The sequence below is a fragment of the Pelodiscus sinensis genome, chromosome 2, assembly GCF_049634645.1.
Source record: "Pelodiscus sinensis isolate JC-2024 chromosome 2, ASM4963464v1, whole genome shotgun sequence".
Lineage (NCBI taxonomy): Eukaryota > Metazoa > Chordata > Testudines > Trionychidae > Pelodiscus > Pelodiscus sinensis.
In genome coordinates, this window is record NC_134712.1 from 75,578,444 (window position 1) to 75,601,334 (window position 22,891).

A 22,891-nucleotide genomic window follows, 5' to 3' on the forward strand; every position below is an offset into this window, starting at 1 on the left:
GCCTTTTTCTAAAAGAGCTCTTTTGCAAAAAGGCATGTGTGGACGGGAAAGAGGGAGTTCTTTTGGAAGAAGAGGAAAGAAGAAAAAGCACAGGTGCTCTGGTGGCCATTCCATCCATAGCAATCACAGCTTACATGCGAGATAGTGTCCATTCAGTTGTGGGCACTCTCTTTCGAAAAAGCAGATCGCTTTTTCAGTGCGTTTTGACAGTGTGGATGCTCTCTTTTGAAAGAAGTTTCTCTCGGAAGATCTCTTCCGGAAAAGCTTCTTCCGAAAAAAGCCTGCAGTCTAGACGTACCTAGGTCAATCTAAATTTTAGGTAGAACATGCCTGAGATCACAGCTACTTCTCTAAGTGAATCAAAGTTACTAAGTTACTGCATTCAGGTGTTACTGAAGATAACCCTGCTAGAAGAAATTTGATTGAACCCCATTAGAGTCTTTCAATTAGACTACATTGTCCTGGGAACTTGTAGCCCAACATGTTACTTTTGTTCCAAAATTTAAGTGGCCAATGCAACCAACTGAAATTTTCTCTGTAGTTTTTGCTAGGGAGTATAGCTACCCTAACATCAGATACTTGCCAAGTTAGTTAGGGAGAGGCTCTGAACCCTAGAAAAGTGGCAGAAAGACTACATGCACACATGTCAGCCGGACTCTGCAACATTAAACTTACTGCCCAACTGTCGCATGTGCATTTGAGCCATGGCAATTCTGATAGTTGTGACAGTGTGTACCCTTATTTTGACCTCCTTTATAGGACTATGATACTTTGTACAACATTTATGTCTTGTGAGATATGACTTGAAAACATAATTTTCTGATCATTGTTGTCCTGGTAAAATGTGTGGTAATGTTGCATGCAAAGTTTATAGGATTCCTCTGTATGGTATTACTAGACATGTTCCAAATCTGGGGGGAGCAGCCACAAACCAGTTCCTTGGAGACAAACAAGTTCCTTGGAAAATCAAATGGATCAATAGCAGGAAGTAGGATGTGGGAGAAAAATCTACACCTTGACAAAGAAACAGCTGGAGGATTCCCATCCATATACGCTCCATCTGCTGAACCTTAACTGGAAATGATTCTCAAAGAAGAGTGTGACAGACCCGACGGGGTCCGCACTAGCCGCGGGGGAGAGGTCCCCTCCGTCCCAGGGAAGCGGTGACCGGAGGAGGCGGCGGCGCTGAATCCAGCTGCCAGGGACTTAGGCGCTGGGCAGCACAGGCGGGTGCGCACCAGGGGAGGTGGAGGCAGGGCCAGGCTGCAGAGCAACGTCCGGCCAAGGCGCCGTGGTTCACCCCGAGGGGCGGAGCCATGCGAGGGTCGCCAGGGAGGCGCAGGCCGAAAGACGTTGGGGGGGGAGGGCTAAAAGCCCTGACGTCAGCCACCGGGGATGTCAAAAGCGGCGGCCAGACGCCGAGACCGGGGGAAACCCGCCGGAGTCCACCCTGGTGCTCTGGAGTACCCGGCCGCCGGGCCTCCGAGCTACTAGGAAGGACAGCGTTGGCAGCTGGAGGGCCGCGTTGGGACGGACCAGACGCCTCCAACGGGGTGAGTGACTGAGGGAACGCTCGGCAGGGGGAGTGGAAGCAGCCCGGGGCAGGGCCGTTCTGGCACCCGTGGGCAGATGGGTTTAGGGCACCGGCCCCGTCTGCCGTGGAGGGCTGCCTTTAGGTGCCACATTCCACTTAGGGCCCCGGGCTGGGACCCGGAGGAGAGGGCGGGCCCGGGTCCCCCACTCCCCTCGCCCCCAACCCTGAAGTAAAGCCCTTCCCCCGAAGCCGCAATACTTAGACGCCTAGCTAGGGCGAGACAAAGGGGGCAGAGACCCCAGGGCCCGTGTTGGGCCGGACCCCTCCCAGCCGCCTGGACACGGGGCAGGCCGTGGTGGTGGGTCCGCTGAGCCCCTCCCGCTGCCTAGAGCGTGGGGGTGATCGCACCCCACTTACGCACCACATACAGAACCGCATAGGGACCATTTGAACAGAACTAAAGGCGGAGGGTACGCAGAGCCCACCACCCTCGAGCCGGGGTTGGGCGGGAGTGGAGCTCGCACCCGTGATCCCGCCACAAAGAGAATGAACAATAAGATGAGAGAGGAGGTACCCAAAATGATTCTTGCCTTTCTCTCTACCCGAGAGCACTGGAACAATATTTAGGGTGGGTATGCTCAGCTATACCCCCTTTATCCCTGTCTGCACCCCTGCCTGCCCCAGGCTGAGGGTAGCTATAGAGGATGCTGGCCAGTACAATACACAGGCTACGTCTAGACTGCAGCTCTTTTCCGGGATACCAGATGTATCTCAGAAAAGCTATGCTGCATCCAAGGAATGTGTCTGCTTTTCCGAAATTTTTTTGGAAAAACAGACGAGTTCTTTCGCCATCCCTGTAAACCTCATTTCACGAGGAAGAAGGGATGGCTTGAAAGAGTATGTTTTTCCAAAATTTGGCGCCATGCAGACGTGCCAAATTTTGGAAAAGCCTCTTTCGAAAGAAAAGTGGAAAAATATATGCAAATTGCGTTTCACAATATGCATATCTTTTTCCGACTTTTCTTTGTAGTGTAGACCTAGCCACATTTCTGAAAGAAAGTATGGGCTTGGGAATTTGCTGGTGTTGCTCTGTAGTGTAATTCAGGAGTGACTGGCTGAAGTACTCTTACAGTACAGCAAGTAGTAACTTACATGCTGGAGGTTGCATATGAGCAGACCAGAAGTGGTAGCTCTCTCAGCCAAGTAGGATAAAAGGCACCCCAGGTTGGAAAACGGTGCTGTTCATCAGTCCAAATCATTTTCTACGTAATGTCACAATGCTAATAAAGAGTGAATGTGGCAGCATGGAAGATTTTTTTATAACAACACCAGAAAAAATGATGGTTTAATGTTTGGCTTTAAGAAACAGATGAGACTTCATTACTGTAGAGTCAAGAAACCACCTTGGTCTTCTGTGAATGAGTAGCCTCCATGGTTAACTAAGACTAAACAATTTGCTGAAGTAAAAGAGGGACTAGACGTTGAGAAGCTATACCACCATGTTCTACCATTGTCTGTTCACACGCCCCAAGCAAAGCAGAATCAGTATGTTAGTTCTTGTCTGGGAAATCTCAAAGGAAGATATATGTACAAAACATAAAAACGCTGTGACCCCTGAATATCCCACAAATCTTTTTATATGGAATTAGTGTTCTCTGGAATCCTAGCTCCGTTTTCTTTAAGGTAAACATGTTCTATCTAGCTAAATCCCTCTGGAAACTTCAGTTGCAAACAGTAATTAACATTTGGTCATCTTGAGTGCTGTTATAATATTCAACACCAAGATTGTGTAGCTAACATGCACAAACAATGTGCGAGAGTTACAGGACTCAGGCCAGGTCTACACTGGGAAAAAAGTTGAACTAAGGTACACAATTTAAACTATGTGAATAGTATAGCTGGAGTCCATGTACCTTATTTTAACTTACCACATTGTCCCCACAGTGGATGGTTGACAGGAGAAACTCTCCCATTGACTTCCCTTATTTCTTGTGACCTGGTGGAGTACAAGAGCTGATGGGAGAATGATCAGCGATCTATTTAGTGGGTCCTTACTATTACCTGCTAAAACAACCCCCGCGAGATTGATCTCTGCAGCATCAATCTCCCAGTAAGTGGAGACAAGGCCTGAGAGTCAGGGTACTGCATGGCTATTTCAGATTACTGGAGGTATCCCGAAATAGCTACCCCACGTCTACACAAGCCACCCGTTATTTTCAAATATTTTTCAAAATAATGGGCATATTATTTTGCCATCCCGGTAAACCTCATTGCACAAGGATTAAGGGATGGCTCAAAATAGCACGTTATATCTAAATTTGGCACTGTGTAGATGCGCCAAATTCAAAATAAGCTATTTCGAAATAGCAATTGAAATAGATACACAATTTGTTTAGCTCAAATTGCTTATCTTATTGTGAGTATTGGTGCTGGGTAGATGCACCCTCAGTGAGTAGTTAGCAAATTAGACACTGAAGTAGTTCTAGGAGCAAGGTCCTACACTAGATTGAATTCAGCTGGAGATATCAGAGCAGAACTGCAGTAAATATTTTCACCCACCCAGAACTTTTTATAATATGTTGGGGAAGGGGACTCTGGGAAATACTGTAAGAATTTAAGCTCTATACTTCAATAAAATGCTTAAAGAGGAGAGAGGTGAAGACTAGTGTTTGGAGTACAGGTATGGAAATTTAGACCTACTGAGTGCTAATTCAGGCTCTAATAATAGTTCATTAGGTGGTTTTAAGAAAATCATCATTTTGGTTCAGTTGTCTGGTCTATTGTGGGATAATACTACTTTCTTGCATCTCAGGACTACTATGAGAATCTTAGATATTATTTGCAAAGCATTTTGAACATGTAAAGTGCTGTTGTGTTAATGAAGGTATGTACTGTAGATTACTGTATAATCCCTAAAAGGTTTTTTTTTTTTTGCACTGAATTCTATTACTTATTGTTGCAATCTTTCACCAGCAATGCCATTGTTCCTTCTATGATCTGTTCAAGCAGCCTACTTTGTTGCGTGACACAACCTTTACTTGGCATGGCGGCTGGGTTTGTGTAAACAAAACACATAAGGTGTGGGTGGGGAGGGCCCTTAAATAAATAAAGAACTATACGGATTTTGCCAACAAATGATAAAAACTTGTCCTGCAACATTCATCGTTCTCATTTACCAATATTAGATGTGGGGATTTTTACAAGCTGATCCTCATGCAATGCCAGAGGGAGCCTGAATGAGTGGGACTTCACAGGAGAATAGCTTCTGGGTGTACTGGCTTGTTGGAAAGGAACCTTGGTCTGCTCCCTGTTAGCTCAAACTGGCTTTCAGTTTAGATTTTATACTAACATGTTTATTTTTAAACATCAGATGATATAAATGTCTCCTGGCAGTTTTGTCTGCATTGTAGTTGTACAGGAGATTAGAAAGACAACATGGGTTAGGTAATATCTTTTCTTGGACTAACTTCTACTGGTAAGAGAGAAAAGTCTCAGAGGAATAACCAAGTTAGTCTGTAACTTTAAAAACAACAAATAGTTCTGTGGCACCTTAGAAATTTATATATTAGTATCATGAGCTTTTGTGGACAAAGCCCATTTCCTCAGATGAGTTTGAGTAGACAAACTGGAAGTACTGGTCCCTTAGGCTGTGTCTACACTGGGTCACTTATTCTGGAAAAGCACCTGCCTTTCCAGAATAACTTGCCAGCTGTCTACACTGGCCGCTTGCTTTTCCGGAAAAGCAATGACGATCTACTGTAAAATTGTCAGTGTTTTTCCGGAAAAACTATGCTGCTCCCGTTTGGGCAAAAGTCCTTTTCCAGAAAAACTGTTCCGGAAAAGGGCCAGTGTAGACAGAACAGTAGTCTTTTCCGCAAAAAAGCCCCAAGCGCGAAAATGACGATCGGTGCTTTTTTCCGGAAAAGCGTGTCTACATTGGCCATGGATGCTTTTCCGGAAAAAGTGCTTTTCCAGAAAAGCATCCTGCCAATGTAGACGTGCTTTTTCCATAAATACTTATAACGGAAAACTGTTCCGTTTTAAGCATTTCCGGAAAAGGGTGCCAGTGTAGACGTAGCCTTAGAGTATGTCTACACATCAAAGTTATTTCGGGATACCAAAGGTATCTCAAAATAGCTACCCTGTGTCTTCACAAGCAACTCGTTATTTCAAAATATTTTTCTAAATAATGGGTGCGCTATTTTGGCATCCTGGTAATGCTCGTTTTACGAGAGTTAAGGGATGTTTTGAAATAGCACTTTAACTTGCAAATTGTGCATCTTATTTCAAGTTTACAGTACAGTGTAGACATAGCCTTAGGGTGTTTCTACACAGTAAAGTTATTTCAGAATAACGTCTGTTGTTCTGAAATAACTATGCAAATGTCAATGCAGCAATTCCGTTACTTTGAAATAATTTCAAAATAACGGATGACTTATTCGAACTTCTGTAAACCTCATTCTACAAAGAATAATGCCTATTCTGAAATAGCTATTTCAAAATAAGGCGTGTGTAGACGTTCCATTTCTGCTATTTTGAAATAGCCCCGCACCAGGGCCATTCTAAGTTATTCCTCCTGGGGCTCTAAACTGAGATAGCACATCTACATTAGGGAAGCCAGCCTTGGACTAATTTTGAAGAGCTTCCCTGCAGTGTAGACAGGGAAGTGTAAAATAAGCTATTTTGGAATAACTACTCTGGAATAGTTTATTCCCAAATAACCCTGCAGTGTAGACAGCCTCCTAGTATGTGCTACTTGCACTAAGCAAGCCGATCCACTTTGTAATTAGCTGGGAGTTGCTTTTCCACACCCCAGAAAAGGAACCAGTGGCTCCCGAATCTTGTGTGCGTGTCAGCCTCCACCCCCAAAAGTGAGTCCAAGGACAGATACAACTTCATCCACTTTTTCTCTGGAGTGCAAAACCGTTCTGCGGCAGGGCCAGCAAGCCACGCCTGGTTGCTGGTGCCTGTAAAAAGAAACGTGACCACATGCAGGCGAAACTGCTCACTGCAAATCAGGCGGGAGCCCCCAGCGACTTCTCAGGGGCTTCCAGTGCGAATTACCTGGCGCGTGGCTCACAAATGCGTAAGGAGCTCTAACCTTTCCGCTCTTCTAGCCTAGCTCTCTGGCTGGGTGAACTAACAATCCGTGTCCCTGCAGAAGGGGCTGGGAAGGGCGGGCTACGTTAGGAAGTGAAAGAGGAACTAACTCGTGGGAGGCACGTGGGGCAGCCCCCCGGATTAGGCGTGGCCGGTCGGCGGCTCCGGGGGATTGCTCTGCCTCCCGGTGCCTGCTCTGCAGCAAGGGGCGGGTGGCCGGCCGGCCCGAGGCGGGGCTGACGCGGCGTCCGGGACTCCAGCCTGCGCTGCTCCGGGAGCTCCAGCGGGGGCGGCTCCGCCAGGCTGGGAAGTTTCCGCTGGGACCTGAGCTGGGGCGGGCGGAGACCCCACGAGGCGCGCGGCTTGAGGTAAGGGCTGCGGGTCCAGAGCTCCGCGTCCGTCTGGGGCGGGGCGCCCCTCAGCTCAGGTGACTTCCCCGGGCTCCTTAACCTGGGCTCTGCGCGCTGCCGCATGACCCCTCCTGACACCAGCCCGGCTCGGGTCCGCTCTCTCCCAACATAAACCCGTCGCTGGTCTCCGTCCTTCGGGGCGAGGCTGGGTTGCAGTGTCTGTGGTAGCAGAGCGGGGTGAGGAGCATGTCAGCCAGTGCGGTCCTTTGGCAAGGCTGGGGGGCGGGGTTGCTTGTTGAGGTTTCAACTAACTTTTCCCCGTGTTGTCCCACAAGTTACTGAGCGCATCCACATCCGTTTATTGTCAGTCTGCTTGGGGCGAGGGCTTTCAGTAGCTGCCCTTGAACTAGTCTTGAGCCAAAGCTCATTGGGGCCCAGGTGCTGGAACTCAGTGGTGGGGGGAGAAGGTGCTGCAGCACTCCAAGGCTTGAAGTGGTTTCCATCATACACTGGGTTTGCAGTTTGGTTCAATGGCTGTTAGAAACCCTACTGTAAAAATTACCCCAGTGCCCCTGCATTTGGGTGGGGGGGACTTTGGCTGAGCCCTGTAATAGTTTAGTGGGTTTATCAGTGAATGTAGACATGTAGAGAGTGCCTCAGAAATAAGGCAATTTATCAAAGTCTTGGTGTAAACTTTCTACTTCCATTTAATCATTCAAGGAACCATAAGAAATTTTCACATGTGTATGATACTATAGATTAATAGACACCATTTGAATTCAATTTTGTTGTTTCCCTTACAGTTTTGTTCTCCCAAACAGTTCAGTATATACAATGTATATTATTTAAGGATATAAAAATTAAAAACAACAACAATTGGTTACACAGTTACATGCTCCAGAGGCTGATGAGAATTTAACCAGGAAGAGTTTAATTTAAACTCTTGCATCCCTAATAATATTATGTTATAAATTAACTTTTTATTCTCTATTTGTGTCAATTAAAATATTTTTAAAAAATCTTTGCAGAGAAATAATAGAGGAAAGTGAGCTGGTTTTGTGGGAAAAGTGGAGCAGAAGGAAATTTTGTTTTTGTTTGGAATGTCAAAATGTTATGGACAAATTATGTCATTTAAGAAGTTAAAAGGACTCTATTTTCTGTGACAAATGAATAGAGTGGAAAGGTACAAAATGACTTTTTGGGCAATTGTTGCACAACAAAAACCTATTTTCTGGGCATAGTTTCAAAATAAAAGTTTAGGTAATGTTGCCATCTGTATACTTTCAGCAGAGTGAGTGACTTGGGCCAAATGTAAGTCATTTTGCCCAACTAATATTGCATACAAAATGCAAGTAATCTTGGGACCCTTTGATTCACTGTATCAATATATAGGATACCCTTTTTGAATGTAGGGAATTGGACTAAAAGCAAGATTTTCTCATACCTGGTTATAAACACAAACTCCAATACCGCAGATGTTTAAAAATGTTTTTGATTTTACATGTGGTAATCCCATTGCCTGAAGTTAAGCATGTATATTAGTGTGTTCAGGATTGGAGCCTCAAGTGTTATAAACAAACATGTCTTTACTATTGCGCTACCTTGCACTCTCTCTCCTAATCGTTTATTATACTTCCTTGTGTCTTCTAATAAATGGAACCCTAGAGCGTTCAAGTCCGAGATTAAGCTGTTTTATTCTTTACAGCATCTAGCCAAATTATCCCCCCCCCCCCTCCATGATTGCTTATCACTGCCCCATCTCTTTTAGGTAGTCCCTGTAGAGAAGAAAAATCACAATAGATTAGAAAAGTAATTGTTTCTATCCTCAAATGTGTTTTGTTTGTTTATAGCTTAATTATTGTGAGTTCCTTATATATGAGGCATTTAAAGGGGTGCCATAATACTTAGACTGCAAAATCATACCCCAAAAATAGGATCAGTAGACACAAAGTGCATTAATAACAAGGCATAATTGCTATAACAGTATTAAGGTTTATATTGCTTCAGGGGGTAGCCAAGTTACTCTGTTACAGAAAACCACAACAAATGGTCTGGTAGCACTTTATAGACTAACAAAACATATAGATGGTATCGTGAGCTTTCTTGGGCACAGCCCACTTCTTCAGATGACTGGAGAGAGTCAAGCAGACCCCTGCTGGCCCCATGCTCCCTGCAGCATTTCAAAGGGGTAACGCTGCATGGAGCCTGAGGTCAGCTGGGGACTCCCTCCCCGCTGATCCCAGGCTCCACGCAGTGTTGTCGCTATGACAGCGCTGCGTGTAGCATGGGCTCCCAGTTGGCCCAGGCTCCACGTGGCATTTCAAATTGGCAACACCACATGGAGCCTGGGGTCCTCTTCTCTTCGCCCCCCCACCCCTTGCTGCCTCTTTCTGATAGAGGCAGCAATCAGTGGGGGTGTGAGTGGGGGGAATAGACTAGTCGACTAGTCTGTTGACTATCCGATGAGCATTTGCTTATCAGTCAACTAGTCATTCATATCCCTACACTAGAATATATTGGTAGGAAAAGAAATCTATGTGGACAGAAACCAGCAGAATCTGGCAACCGTGTAGTGTGGGCAATGTTACACAAAATGTCTCACAGGCTACACATAGAACCCTGATGGGTTGGCCACAGATTGCCCTCATCTGCTCTAAGGATTTGAGAGGTTTTGTCTGGATTTTTTTTTAAGCTTAAGTGTGGCTCCACTCTTCGAAGTGACATGGAACTGTTATTTGAAGATCCATTTTTGTTTCAAATTCTAAATCAAATGTGGAACTTTGTAACTCAAGAAATTTTTCCCTTACTCTGAGATATGAAAATTACATTGGTTTCTTTATTCAGTACAATACTGCTTGTAATAAAGATTCTGAAAGCCAAGTAATTCCTTCAGCTACATTTGGGCATGGCTATATTACAACTGGCCTACCAATCTGAAGAACTGTTGATGTTGCTTTTCCCTCCAAACTCTCATACTTCTGTCTCCACTGGGGTCCCATGGAGTCAAAATGGCTGCCATAGACGTCTACTATTTGTCTGCTTCATTGCCTTTTTGTTCAGTGTCTCTAATTAGCAGTTGTAAAATATAGAAAGTTTCCTGATCTTGGAGAGAGTAATATGCCTGCAACTGAAACCACACCTTGGAGCTAAAATGATTCAATCTGAGAACTACCTAACACAAAAAGGAGACTGGGCATGGAAGGTGAAAAATTTAAGCCTAACCATCCAATATGCCACAAAGATCCTCCAAATTCATCACTTTTATCTCCCAGGTCAAGTATGTTATACAAGACATAATAGATTACATGTTCTGTTTACTCCCAACAGTGGCAATGCCAGATACCCCAGAGGAAGACTGCATACTGGGCTAGATGGATCTTTGGTCTGACCCAGTATGGCCGTTCTTATCATCTTAAGTCCAGTGGCTGGATGTTGACTCTAGAAATAAAATGTAAACAAAGAGAGTACTTAATAACTGGATTTAACTTCTTTCTAGGATACAGAGAAGGAAATAGGCTGGACATGAAGAGGACATTTCTTCATGGAACCCAGAAATTTCTCCCCAGCTTGCCCCATAGCGTTACAATGGATTTGCTAGAAGACGTGCTGCTCTTTGTGGAAGGCTAGAGAAAAATGAGTGTAAGTTACCATCTGTGGTATGAGGAGTTTGATAGTTCTTCTGAGGAGTGGCCCGAGGCTGGCTGCAGCAGCTGGCGCCCTAGGCGGGGCAGGGTGATGCAATCGGAGCCCCTGCCTGAACGGCTGTCAATGGCCATGACGTCATTACGGGGTGCCCCGGCGCCCTGTGATGTCATCATTCGGTGCCCAGGCCAGCGGTGCCCTAGGCAGCTGCCTAGCTCGCCTAGGCTCACAGGCCGCCCCTGGTTCTACTGTGTGTCTTTCAAGACGTGTGTGAGGAACCACTGAGGTGGACATCTGAGGCAACCACCAGTAAAGTAAATGCACAGGGAGGGAACCATCTCAATGTCTGTGTCCATCTTTCAATGTGTTAATCTTTGTCCTTTTCTGTCTCTCCCCCTCCCCCCAAGCAGGGAAATCACAAGGAAAAAGGCTGTGTGTGTCGGGGGGGGGGGGGGGGGGGGAGTGTAGCCAAACTTCTGTAGTTTTCTATTTTATTTTTCTTTCACTCTGTTTATGTTGACTTTACTTTTGGGGTTGGGATGCGGCAGTTATAGGCAGGTTTGAAAATAAGAATTACTCAGCTGCCCTGGTCTCTGGCTACCACCATTTTTTCTTGTGGACTTGCATGATAGGAATCAAAAAAAGTGGTATGTGTGTCAAATATCTAGTGCAGACAGAAGTCTTCCAGTTAGTTTTGGGATAAGAGTTGTTGCTTGTGGGGAAGGGAAAGGGTGAGGAAGGGAGAAAGTGGTATAACTTAGGAGTTGTGGCAGAAGCCTCAGGAGCTGCTCTTTCCCTCATTTCTGCTAAAATCTGATGACCAGAGTATTTTACCAGGTGGTGATTATCCTGCACTGGGATAAACATTCTGGATTAAACTTCACATTATTGGAATGGGAAGTTTCTTCTTAAATATAACAATATTATTAAATATGTTTGCTCTTAAAAGAACTTGAATTATTAAAAGTTAATAAATATGGGCGCTCTGTAAAATTTCAAGGCTCTCATTTCAAACCTCATGACTGAAAACTTGTTGCTGACTACCCTTGGAGTTCAGTGGTGAAAACTGATATGTGCACTTCTCTTCTATCTTTCTCTATCATGTGTAGATCTGAACAACATGTGGTAACATCTCCCAGCCCTCTATCCTGAAGTGCAGAACCTCTGGTGCACCAGCCACACGTGATTTGCCAAGGTTAGCCACTGACAGGCTGCAAGATGATTTCTTCACTCAAGTGTCCATATTCACAGCCACTCGCAGATCCCAGTGGCCATTATTCGCTATTGCCAGCCAATGGGAGCTGTGGAAAGTGGTGTGGGTTGGGTCACCACTTCCCGCAGCTCCCATTGGCCAAGAATGGCAAATCATGGCCGCTGGGAGCTGCAAGTGGCTGTACCTGTGGACGCTCAGGTGAAAAGAACTGTCTGGTGACCAGTCAGTGGCTAACCCTTATAGGAGTGGGCAGTGCTGGACCGAGCCATATTTGTGCCCCGGGCAGTGGGCGCGCAGCACATGGGCAGCCCCGCCTCCAGGCATGCGGCGCCTGATTGACATGGTAAGGGGCGCAGCGCCCCCGGGTGTGTGGTGCATGCGGTGCCCCTTAGCACTTCAATCAGGTGCCTCCCATAGGTTGGCATCCCAGGCAGCTGCCCGGCTAGCCCCCCTCCTTCCCCTTAATCCGGCCCTGGGAGTGGGATTTTATAATTGTATTTCAGGTTTTAATAATGTAGTAATGTATGACTTAATTTTATCCTGCTAGCCACACTTTTTTTTTCCTTTCTTCTTGTGACCCTCATTAAGCCCTTTAGTTAAATATACATTTCTTTGTTTTAAGCTTTAGTAATTGAGACACAGGATTTTGTATTGTTTGTTAATGAGAATAGAAATGTTGAAGGCCCAGGCCTTCAATGTGAAATGTTTTGATTACAAGATGTAATAAGGTTTAATTTACAACACTTTTTTGCTTTTGCTCAATATAAAACACTGCTGTTTGTATCTTTGTGAAAGACTGTTTGTGTCAATGAGGTATGTATCATCAGAAAGAGAGAAGGCGTGAAGGCCACTGTTAAAACGAGATGGTCAAGAGAAGAGAGGATGAAGAATCTTACCGATGCCAAAGAACCATCAGTGTGTATCCATGATCAGGGATTGGCAGATTGACGACTCTAAAGTGGAGCTGGCACCCCTAAAGACAATTGATTAAGCAGTTCAGGACAGGATGAGCCTCTCGGAGGTGTTTTGGAATGTTAACGTCAAATGATAAGACCAATGAAGGAGTAACCTGTCACAAACTGACACCGCGAAATCCATAGACTTCAACAGAGGAAAGAGGATTATAAGAACAGGGTGCTTTGCTATAGGACTTTGGGTTCGTCTTGCCACCAACTCCAGGAGCATCGGATCACGACCGACAAAGCCCGGCTCCCCTCTGCAATCAATCTGGCTGGCCACTAGATTGATTCAGACTCTGGACTGGTAACTATAACGTACGTACGTACGTACGTGTGTGTGTGTGTGTGTGTGTGTGTGTGTGTGTGTGAAGCAGATGCTAATTTGTATTCTCAATAAATGAAGTGTACTGCCTTCTCCCCTATAAGATCTCGCGTGCTTTGTATAGCATAACACCCTGATGAACTGCAAGTAGCCTGTGGGCCAGAAATTCCCCTCCCCTGCTCTAAATGTTTGATTATATATCTTTTATTATGGAATTCCTCCATAACTGCCTTTATTGAAATCTGTGGGCCAGTAGTTTGTGCAGAAGTTGCACTTTGGGGCTCCAAAGGCACGATCTCATCCATTCCACTTTCTTGGATCTTGTGGAGTTCTGCATCCCAGCGGTTGTGCTTGGAGAGTCAGATTGGTCTGAGGGAAAAGTCTGGGACTCTTCAGTTTGGAAAAGAGACAGTTAAGGGGGAATATGATAGAGGGCTGTAAAATCTTGCCTACTGTGGAAAAAGTGACTAAAGAGTTGTTTTTGCATAACACAAGAACTAGGGGGTCACCCAGATTAAATTAATAGGTAGCAGGTTTAAAATAAACAAAAGGAAGTATTTCTTCATGCAAACCCAGTCAGCCAGTGGAACTGCTTTCCAGAGGATGTTTTGAAATCCAAGTTTATAACAGGGTTAAAAAACAGCTAGATAAATTCATGGAGGATAGCCATTGGTGGACTTATAGACAGAAAGGCAGGAATGGTGAGTCGCTAGCCTCCGTTTGTCAGAAGCTGGGAATGGGTGACGGGGGATGGATAATTTGTTGATTACTTGTTCTGCTCTTTCCCTGTGGGGCACCTGGCACTGGCCACTGTTAGAAGACAGACTACAGGGCTAGATGGACCTTTGGTCTGACCCAGTATGGCTGTTCTTATGTATAGTAGAATGGGGATGCAGGCTCTCTTGTTAGAATAAGCTTTGCCATGAGGAGAATCAAGCCGTCCATTCCTTCAACGAGTGGTGATGACTAATCTCTGAAGTAATCCTTCCAGAGAGTCCCTCATTGTGAGGCAAGAAAGCATTGTCCCTCCTGCAGCTTGTTATGCCAATTTTAAGCAACTACAATAACACTTTCTGTGGTAGATTTGTAGATGCAGAGGCTTATTACAAATCATTGTTTAATTAGTGCAATTGAGTTTTCAGGCTAGGAGGTTTTAAAATTGTATAATGTATCTGTAAGGCTCTGTTCAGTGTGCACTTAGCCTGAGCTATGCTGTCTGAAGTGAAGCTTGGTCTAAATATGAGCACACACAATTTAAAACAGTGCATGTAGTCATCTCCGAATGAAGAGATAATTGTACTGACTTTAATTGATACTGTTCTTTTCAGCTGGGTATATTGCTAACAAACTGTGACTAATGCTAATTTTGTGTAATTCTCTTCTCCCCTCTTCTTCCACAGATTAAATAAAATAGGAGTATATCTTGAGATTTCTTTAAAGAAAACGATGTGCAATTCAGAACCTCAAAGCAGAAATTGTTCCAATAGCAGGGTGTTTGCTTTTCTTCTCAGTGGATTACTTACCAGAAGTAGTAATAGCTTAGTATCAACCTATCTTCCTGTATGTTTGAACCATGTCACTGAAAGGACTGTACTGGCAGCATAAGACACTGGAGGAACACTTTCACCCAAGGGACCTAATAAAGTGTTTCTGGTAGGCTGCAAATATTGCATTGGTTCCCAGGGGAGGCTTGATTCCAGCCAGTTCCATATGGTCAGAGGAAAAAGAGTTTGGAAAGAGAAGCAAGAGCACCACATGTTTGGTTATTTGAGAAATTCCTGTTCAGTTCACGTATTCAGGCTGTTTATTTTTATTGTTACTGTTATAAAACATATGAAGTTATGTATCCTGAATAGCTTTAATGAAAAAGCTCTGGTTTCCAGGATCTGGTAACTTCATGTTTCTTATCACTATGCATTCAGATTTGCTGAGCATCAAAAATGCTACTTGTGATATTACCGCTTCTTATTCAATGAATGCAATGTGAATGCAATAACACAGCTTTCTATGGGGGATTGAATTAATTGTTTCAATCATAACCCAAAAGGGATCCCAACTATTAGAAGCATTCCTGCTCAATCTTCTGTCAGAACAAATCCTGTGGATAATGAGTGGTGATAATGAGGCTTGTTTTGGGTCTCCCCATCCCCAGAGACCGAAGGGTTGAGAACACTGGGAGCATCATGGGACGGGGTGGAATGATAAGAGCTTCCTAGTAAAGAGACTAGAGGAATAGGATCCCATTCAAGAAGCAGTTCACACTAAAAACATGCTGCATTTAAAGGATGGAACACTGCTTTAACTTCCACCAGTTTCTGACTACTACCATTCATAGCTAGGCTGGAAGTGGAAACAGCTTCCACAGATGACAGCTCTGCATGTTCGTTAACTGAAAAGGAATAATATGAAATAAAGCTACTTTAATTGGCTTCCTACATTGTTCTGTGTCTGAGTTAGTTGTTTCATGACATACACACAAAAATTCAGCCAGAGTAGAAGATCAAAATCCTATCTGCCACTTGTATCTAGACATTTTTGTTCTTCTTATTTATAATGCATAAGATGGCAAATGATGATGAGGTAGAGCTTAAATTTTAAAGCAATAGGTTTGCAAGTAGTTCACATTGTACTTTACAAAGGATTGTATTTTAATGGAGCAGCATTGAAAGGGAAAAAAAACCCTTAAAGTGATGTTCAGAACTCGAACATACAATAACACTCATTTAGAATTTAGTAGAAATGTTCCATAAACAATAAGCATGTTTTAATATGGACATAGTAGGTGAAAAAGCAAGCTTTCATGAGTACCAAACTTTGACTTTGTGTGAAAGCACTGAGTTATTGAAATAGCGAAAGTGTGTGTGTGTGTGTGTGTGTGTGTGTGTGTGTGTGTGTGTGTTTTGTGAAACATGTGGATATCTGCATTTCTCTGGAAAGCATATGCTATGCTTTCATCATTCAAGTATAACTGGTTAAATACCTGCTTTATTTTATTCTATTGCAGAAACATGCACACCGGTCTAGGAACAGGCTTACTGCTTTAACAGTGCTCTTATTAAAAACACTACTTCAACTGGTTACTCTTGTCCTCTGAAATTGTAAATTTTTTCCATTGTATTTTTGCCTTAGTCTGCTAAAGCATATTCTATCAGATATTCATTGTACTGAATTTCAGGATGTTATTGCTCTGCAATCTAATTTAAGGTGTACTTCTTCATTTTTATTGTTTTCAAAATCCAGTCATTCATATTCACTTTAAGAAGCTTTATTTTTATATTGTACAAAACCTTTTGTATATTTTATAACTTTAACCTCAGCTTTTTGAGTGGTAGGTGAAGGGTGCTGGATGAACAAATTCCTGCTCGTGTGGGGTCTAGTCCATACAAGATATACTTTTTTTTTTTTTTTTTTCCCCCAACCAAGCTTTGGACTTGATCCCACTGCTAGGCTACGTCTAGACTACATCCCTCTGTTAACAGAGGGATGTAAATGAAGCACTTCGAAATTGCAAATGAAGCGGGGATTAACATATCCCGTGCTTCATTTGCATGATCACGTTATGGCGCTCTTTCGAACAAGCATGCAGCTGCTATGTGAAAGTAAAACCATGGTCTAGACGCTGTTCTTTCGAAAATGGGGCGCTTTTTTGAAAGATCCTGTAGGTTTAGGTTTACAGGATCTATCAAAAAATCACCCCGGTTTTGAAAGAACCGCATCTAGACTGCGGTTTTACTTTCGAAATGGTGCTTGTTCGAAAGAGCGCCATTACATGATCATGCAAATGAAGCACGGGATATTTAAATCCCTGCTTCGTTTGCAATTTCGAAGTGCTTTATTTACATCCCTCTGCCGAGTAGTCTAGACACACCCTTAGTGAAGTCAGTGACAAGACAGACTTTTTTAGTCTGTTTTTTCTCTCTTTCCTCCCCCCCCCCTCCTTCCCTGTATTTTAGCAATGATTTTGAAGTGGCCAGATTCAAAATTCCATTAGTTCTTCACTTCAGGCTGTATAATATGGTCTGATATAGGTTATTATTGGTTTAGAAAAGTCTACATTTTACCTCAAGTAACTAATTGGGAGAGTGTCAAATTCCTCCTGTGATGTGATGGACTAATGAAATGCCTTGCATGGCAATTAATAAAAACCCCAGAGCTAGGTGCTGCAGTGGAGGACTGAAGGCAGGCCAGTGGTGCAAGGATGACTGATTATCCCTTACTAGCTGTGGAGAGGGCTTCACACTTGCCTTGTACAGTATAAAAGACTGGGATGGAGCAAGAAGAGGAGCCACAAGTTTTTCAGCTGCATGGATTTAGTAATTCTGCAGTCTCCACAACTGCTATGAAGGAGCTATGGCCTTTAGTCCTATTGCTCGTAAAGTGAAATGACAGCTTGTGGGAAGCAGTGTGTCAGCCTCCAGTCTTGGCTCAGGTTGTGTGGTTGATTTCCTTTCCTTCCTCTCCTTTGGCTCTACATATAGCATGGTGACAGAGCATGAATACTCTCTCTCTGCAATGGATTTTGCCTTCATGCAAATTTTGTGTTTGAGGTTCATTAAGGAAGTGTCAGTATTATGGAAAAACTTTTAGGACTATTGACATTATCTCAATTCTTTCTGGCCTCCCTTGCTCAATAGCTTAGGTAACTTTTATGCTTTGTGTTTACCCAGGTTCTCCTGAAGGAAAATGCACTTAAGAAATACAGCTAGTTCTTGTGTCCTTTTTAAATTCCAGATTGCTGTCTCAAAGAAAGGATGCCAAAGAAGATGCAGCTAAACTAAGAACATATTGGAAAGTGAATCATGCAGCTTTCCGAAAGGAGCTGAAATGCAGCCCTCTGGCAGGGTCATGAACCTGAGACAAGTCTTTGTGTCTGTATTGATGTTTGGAGTAGCAGGTCTATTCCTCTTCATGTACCTGCAGGCTTGGATTGAAGAACATCATACAGGTAAAACCGCTTTCTTAATTGTATTGCCTCCATAGCTTAAAGCAGCACCTAAAAGCCAAAAAAAAAAAAAAAAAGATTTGGTGTGGGGACTATGGGTGCTTGCGGTGGGCAGTGGAATGTGACTATAACATGCTGATTGCTGTACCATAGTATCAAACAAGTACCAAGGAATGGGCCCCATGCTTGACAAATGTGATCTGAGGAAGTGGGTCTGGCCCACGAAAGCTCATCGTCTAATAAACCATCTTGTTAGTCTTTAAAGTGCTACATTGTCCTGCATTTTGCGTAAACCCTACTGTCTTTTGCTGCCAAGTGTTCTGCATGAATTAACACAAATGCAGATAGTGTACCATTACAGCAAGAGCACCATTGTTATATTAACACGTCATGGTCTCCTTAAAATAAAGTTGTTTGTTTTCTCTCTCTCTCTCTCTCTCAATTTCATCTGAGTGTCACATTGTCTCTTGAAGAGATTTTAAGTCCATTTCCCTTCTCTCCTCTCAACCTTGCCCCCACCCCGTTTTAAAAACAATTCTTTTTATTCCAAATACCTATATCTCCTTTAAAGAATCTCCCTTCTGCTTGCTGTCTCCTATTATGGTCTGTCTTCAAAAAATATGGTCACTTAAATGTTACTACAGTAAAACTCCATTAGTCCGGCATCCAATGCTCCGGGACTCCTGATGGTCCGGCACCATCAGGAACCCAGAAGTGCTGGGGCAGCCAGACAGGCTTCCCCCATTCAGCTGCTGCTGAAACTGACCAGCAGCTGAATCGGGGAAGCCGGGAGCAGAGCAGCCAGGGTGCTGCCGGGTTGGTCTCGTAGCGCTGCCCCTCGGGGCTGCGGGACCAACCCGGCAGGACCCCAGCTGCTCTGCCCCAGGGGTCCCCGATTCAGCCGCTGCTGAAACAGATCAGCGGCTGATTCCAGGAAGCCCGGAGCAGAGCAGCTCTGCTCCGGGATTCCTGGAATCAGCCGCTGATCTGTTTCAGCAGCGGCTGAATTGGGGACCCCTGGGGCAGAGCATCTGGGGTCCTGCCGGGTTGGTCCCGCAGCGCCGAGGGGCGACGCTACGGGACCAACCCAGGCGTCGGGATTCAGCCGCTGCTGAAACTGACCAGCAGCATCAGTTTCACCAGCAGGCTGAATCCAGACGCCTGGGGCAGAGCAGCTGGGGTGCTGCCGGTTGGTCCCGCAGCTCCGAGGTGCAGCGCTACGGAACCAACCGGGCAGTACCCTAGCTGCTCTGTCCCAGGCATCCCCAAGAGCAGCTGGAGTGCTGCTGGGTTGGTGCTGTAGCGCTGCCCCTCGGCGCTGCAGGACCAACCCGGCAGCACCCCAGCTGCTCTATTGTAGGCTTCCCCGATTCAGCTGCTGCTGAAACTGACCAGCAGCGGCTGAATCAGGGACACCTGGGGCAGAGGCAGACTATCGTAAGGGGGGGCTATGAAGGGTCTGGGGTGGCATCCTCTCCCACCCCACTCTAGACCCCTCATAGCCCCCCCTTCTGATAGTCCGGCATATCTGATAATCCGGCACCCCCTGGGTCCTAAAGGTGCCGGGTTATCTGAAGTTTACTGTACTAAGTAGAAAATTTTAAACACTTGTTAACGTATAGTGCAATTTGAGATTACTTTGTTATGGATATTGAATTTACTTTTCAGCTGGATTTTTTTTTCTTTATGCACTGTATACTTGTGGGTTTTTTTGGCAATGAACTAGTTTGGAGTTCTGGAGAGTCCCAGGCTGACAACTATCTTCAAGAAGATTGTGTGCTGGTTTAATTGTATCTGTAGCATCATGCTGCTACTATAGCAGAAAGAGGCTTTTAATCTGCAAATGGCTATATATTCTGTTTTTTAAAAAAAGTAAAGCATGGCTTGAACACTTCTGAATTGACACTTTATGAGCCTTTAGGGACACGTGTTTTTGTGGTAGGCAGAACTGTTTTTAGCCTCAGAGGGGTAGCCGAGTTAGTCTTTATAGTGCTACTAGACTATTTGGTTTTTAAGTTTTTCCTGTTACAGACTAACAAAACATGTAGATGGTATCATGAGCTTTCGTAGGCACAATCCACTTCTTCAGATGACCGGAGTGTTGGAAGTTCAGATCCAATGATGAAGGAGGGATGTGGGGAGAAGGAAGAACAATTGAAGGGGAGGAAGGGAAAAAAGACAGTGAGTAGATAAGCTGTGCTTCAATCCCACAGACAGACACAAAAACCCCACAGACAGACACAAAAACCTACAGGATCTATATAGAACATTCTTAAAACTGAAATACCCACCTGAAGAAGTGGGGAAAAAAACAGGTTGACAGAGCCAAAAAAGTACCCAGACATGAACTATTTCAAGACAGGCTCAAAAGAGAAAACAACAGAATTCCACTTGTCATCACCTACAGTCCACAACTTAAACCCCTCCAACGTATTATCAAAAATCTACAACCTATCCTGAAAAATGACCGCTCACTCTCAAAGGCTTTGGGGGTGAAAGGCAAATTCTCGCTTATAGACAACCCCTTAACCTGAAACAAATTCTTTCCGGTAACCACACAACACAGCTACATCATAAGCATCCAGGAACTCACCCTGACAATCAGCCCCAGTGCCAACTCCGCCCACACATCTACACAAGCGTTTTCATCTGATTTGGTGGCTGGACCCAACCACATCAGCCACCAAATCAGAAGCTCATTTAATTCCACATCCACTAATGTGATCTATGCCAGCAATGCCCCACTGCAATGTATATCAGCCAAACTGGACGGTCTCTACGTGAAAGAATTAATGGACACAAATCAGATATCCAAACAGGCAACACACACAAACCTATTGGAGCAAAATGCAGGACAATGTAGCACTTTAAAGACTAACAAGATGGTTTATTAGATGATGAGCTTTCGTGGGCCAGACCCACTTCCTCAGATCAAATAGTGGAAGAAAATAGTCACAACCATATATACCAAAGGATACAATTTAAAAAAATGAACACATATGAAAAGGACAAATCACATTTCAGAACAACATATATTATATATGGTTGTGACTATTTTCTTCCACTATTTGATCTGAGGAAGTGGGTCTGGCCCATGAAAGCTCATCATCTAACAAACCATCTTGTTAGTCTTTAAAGTGCTACATTGTCCTGCATTTTGCTTCAGCTACCCCAGACTAACAAACCTATTGGAGAACACTTTAATCTTCCTGGACACTCATTAATGGATCTCCAAGTCACTGTTTTGTTTTAGACCAATTCCTCAAGCCAAATACACAGAGAAGGATTGGAGCTTAACTTCATTCACAAGTTTAATTCATATGCTAATGGTTTGAATCAGGATATAGGATGGCTTGCACATTATCAACCAACCAAACAATGAAGATGCTAATGATTCTTGATGTCTGTGTAGAAATCTGGTGTTGGTCATCTTCCTTTCCAAGTGCAAACTAATGGTTCTTATCAGCCTCTTGTAACTATTTAGTCTTTGAGATGCTACTAGGCTAATTGTTTTTTACGTTTTTCCTGTTAGACTCACTCAGCTATCCCTCTGAAGCTTATCTACTCCTGTCTTTTTTTTTTCCTTCCTCCCCCTTCAATTTTTTTTCTTCTCTCTTCTCTCCCCCCCCTCCCCTCCCCCATTTATTCTTTATCTGGACTTCTACATGTTTTTTTAGTCTTTAAAATGCTACTAGACTATTTAAAGTTTTTTTTCTTGTTTTTAGCCTCTGTGGTACCTTGCTCAAAATATCCAAGTGGCATGTCTGCATGCAGCTGCTATGTGAATGAAAACTGTCTAGGTTTGAGTTTAGGAAAATCTGATCCTGAAGCCCTAAACTCTGCTTTCTAGCGTGTCTTACTTGGAGCCTGGTAAATTGCTGGAGCATCTACAGTACTAAGCTTCAAATTATTGCTAATGTTTCAAGGGCTCGAACTCTGGTTGTTTCAAGGGCTCTCCTAACCAGGCCTGGGTTTTGTGGGGAAACAGTGAGCTACATGCTCATTAGACCCTGTTCCCTGCTGTTATAGATGGGATATTTACTTCTTCTCTTCTCCCCACCACCCTCCCTATTAGAATATCTTCTTTACTATCTCTCCCTCCTGGTGTATTCTCAAACTGGACCAAACTCCTTGTTGTTTTATGGCCCCTCACATCTTTGCTTTTTCAACAGTGCTATAACTTCATATTTGTCTTTGAGTGTCCTCTTGACCTGGTCTTCCCCAATTACCTTTGGGTCCTCTCTTTGATTTTAACTTTTCACACTTGCTCCCTTGTTCACATCTGTAAGAACATCCCATTTAGAAAGTGGCTGATATCAAATCCTTCCTGATCCATCTGTAGATCCAGTGATCTCAACTTCCGATTCTACCATGTAATCTTCCTTTTTCTGCTCCTCTCTCCCACTGCTCTGTGCAGCTGGAATCCTCTTGCTTTTCCAGTTTGCGCTTATGCTCCTTACCACTGTATATAACAAGGAAAGGAGAAGAATAGTATCTACAGTCATCTCAAAAACAGACCTACCAGCTTCCTTTAGGAATCATTTCCTCTGGTTTGTCTGATAGGACTGAGCAGGTCCGTCATACTGAGTGTCCTCAGTAAGAGAGGGTGAAGGCCTCCAGGATAGTGTGGGGAGCATCGTACCATCGTCCTTCCTTAGATTACTAGAGCACTCTTGCCAGATATGCTGGATTGAACTGGGCAGAGAATAGGGATCAAACAGCATGACCCAATTGTGCAGAGGTGTCAGTGAAGGGTTCCTGCATGACTGTATGCATTACCTGGGCAGAACTTCCATGGAAGCCAACATGTATACAACAGTCTTGAAATG

General features: G+C 44.1%; 1 protein-coding gene and 1 long non-coding RNA gene across 13 annotated transcripts in view; one reads left to right on the forward strand and one right to left on the reverse strand.

Moving 5' to 3' along the window:
- CHST9 (carbohydrate sulfotransferase 9) overlaps positions 1–22,891 on the forward strand; it is a 304,138-nt gene that overhangs the window by 176,974 nt on the left and 104,273 nt on the right. For 5 of the 12 annotated variants that reach the window (XM_075920800.1, XM_075920798.1, XM_075920796.1 and 2 more), the window contains 2 exons: positions 10,481–10,623; positions 17,852–18,065. In XM_075920800.1, coding sequence (XP_075776915.1) covers positions 17,945–18,065 — 121 coding nt within the window. In that variant the 5' untranslated portion in view covers positions 10,481–10,623; positions 17,852–17,944. Of the gene's footprint in view, positions 1–5,942; positions 6,621–6,648; positions 7,003–10,480; positions 10,624–10,890; positions 10,941–12,634; positions 13,114–17,851; positions 18,066–22,891 lie in introns of those variants that run through there. The other 7 variants (XM_075920802.1, XM_075920801.1, XM_006127192.4 and 4 more) reach the window with 7 other exon arrangements.
- Positions 1–22,891, reverse strand: part of LOC102445906 (uncharacterized) — a 298,763-nt gene that overhangs the window by 35,373 nt on the left and 240,499 nt on the right. The gene's annotated exons all lie outside the window — the stretch shown is intronic.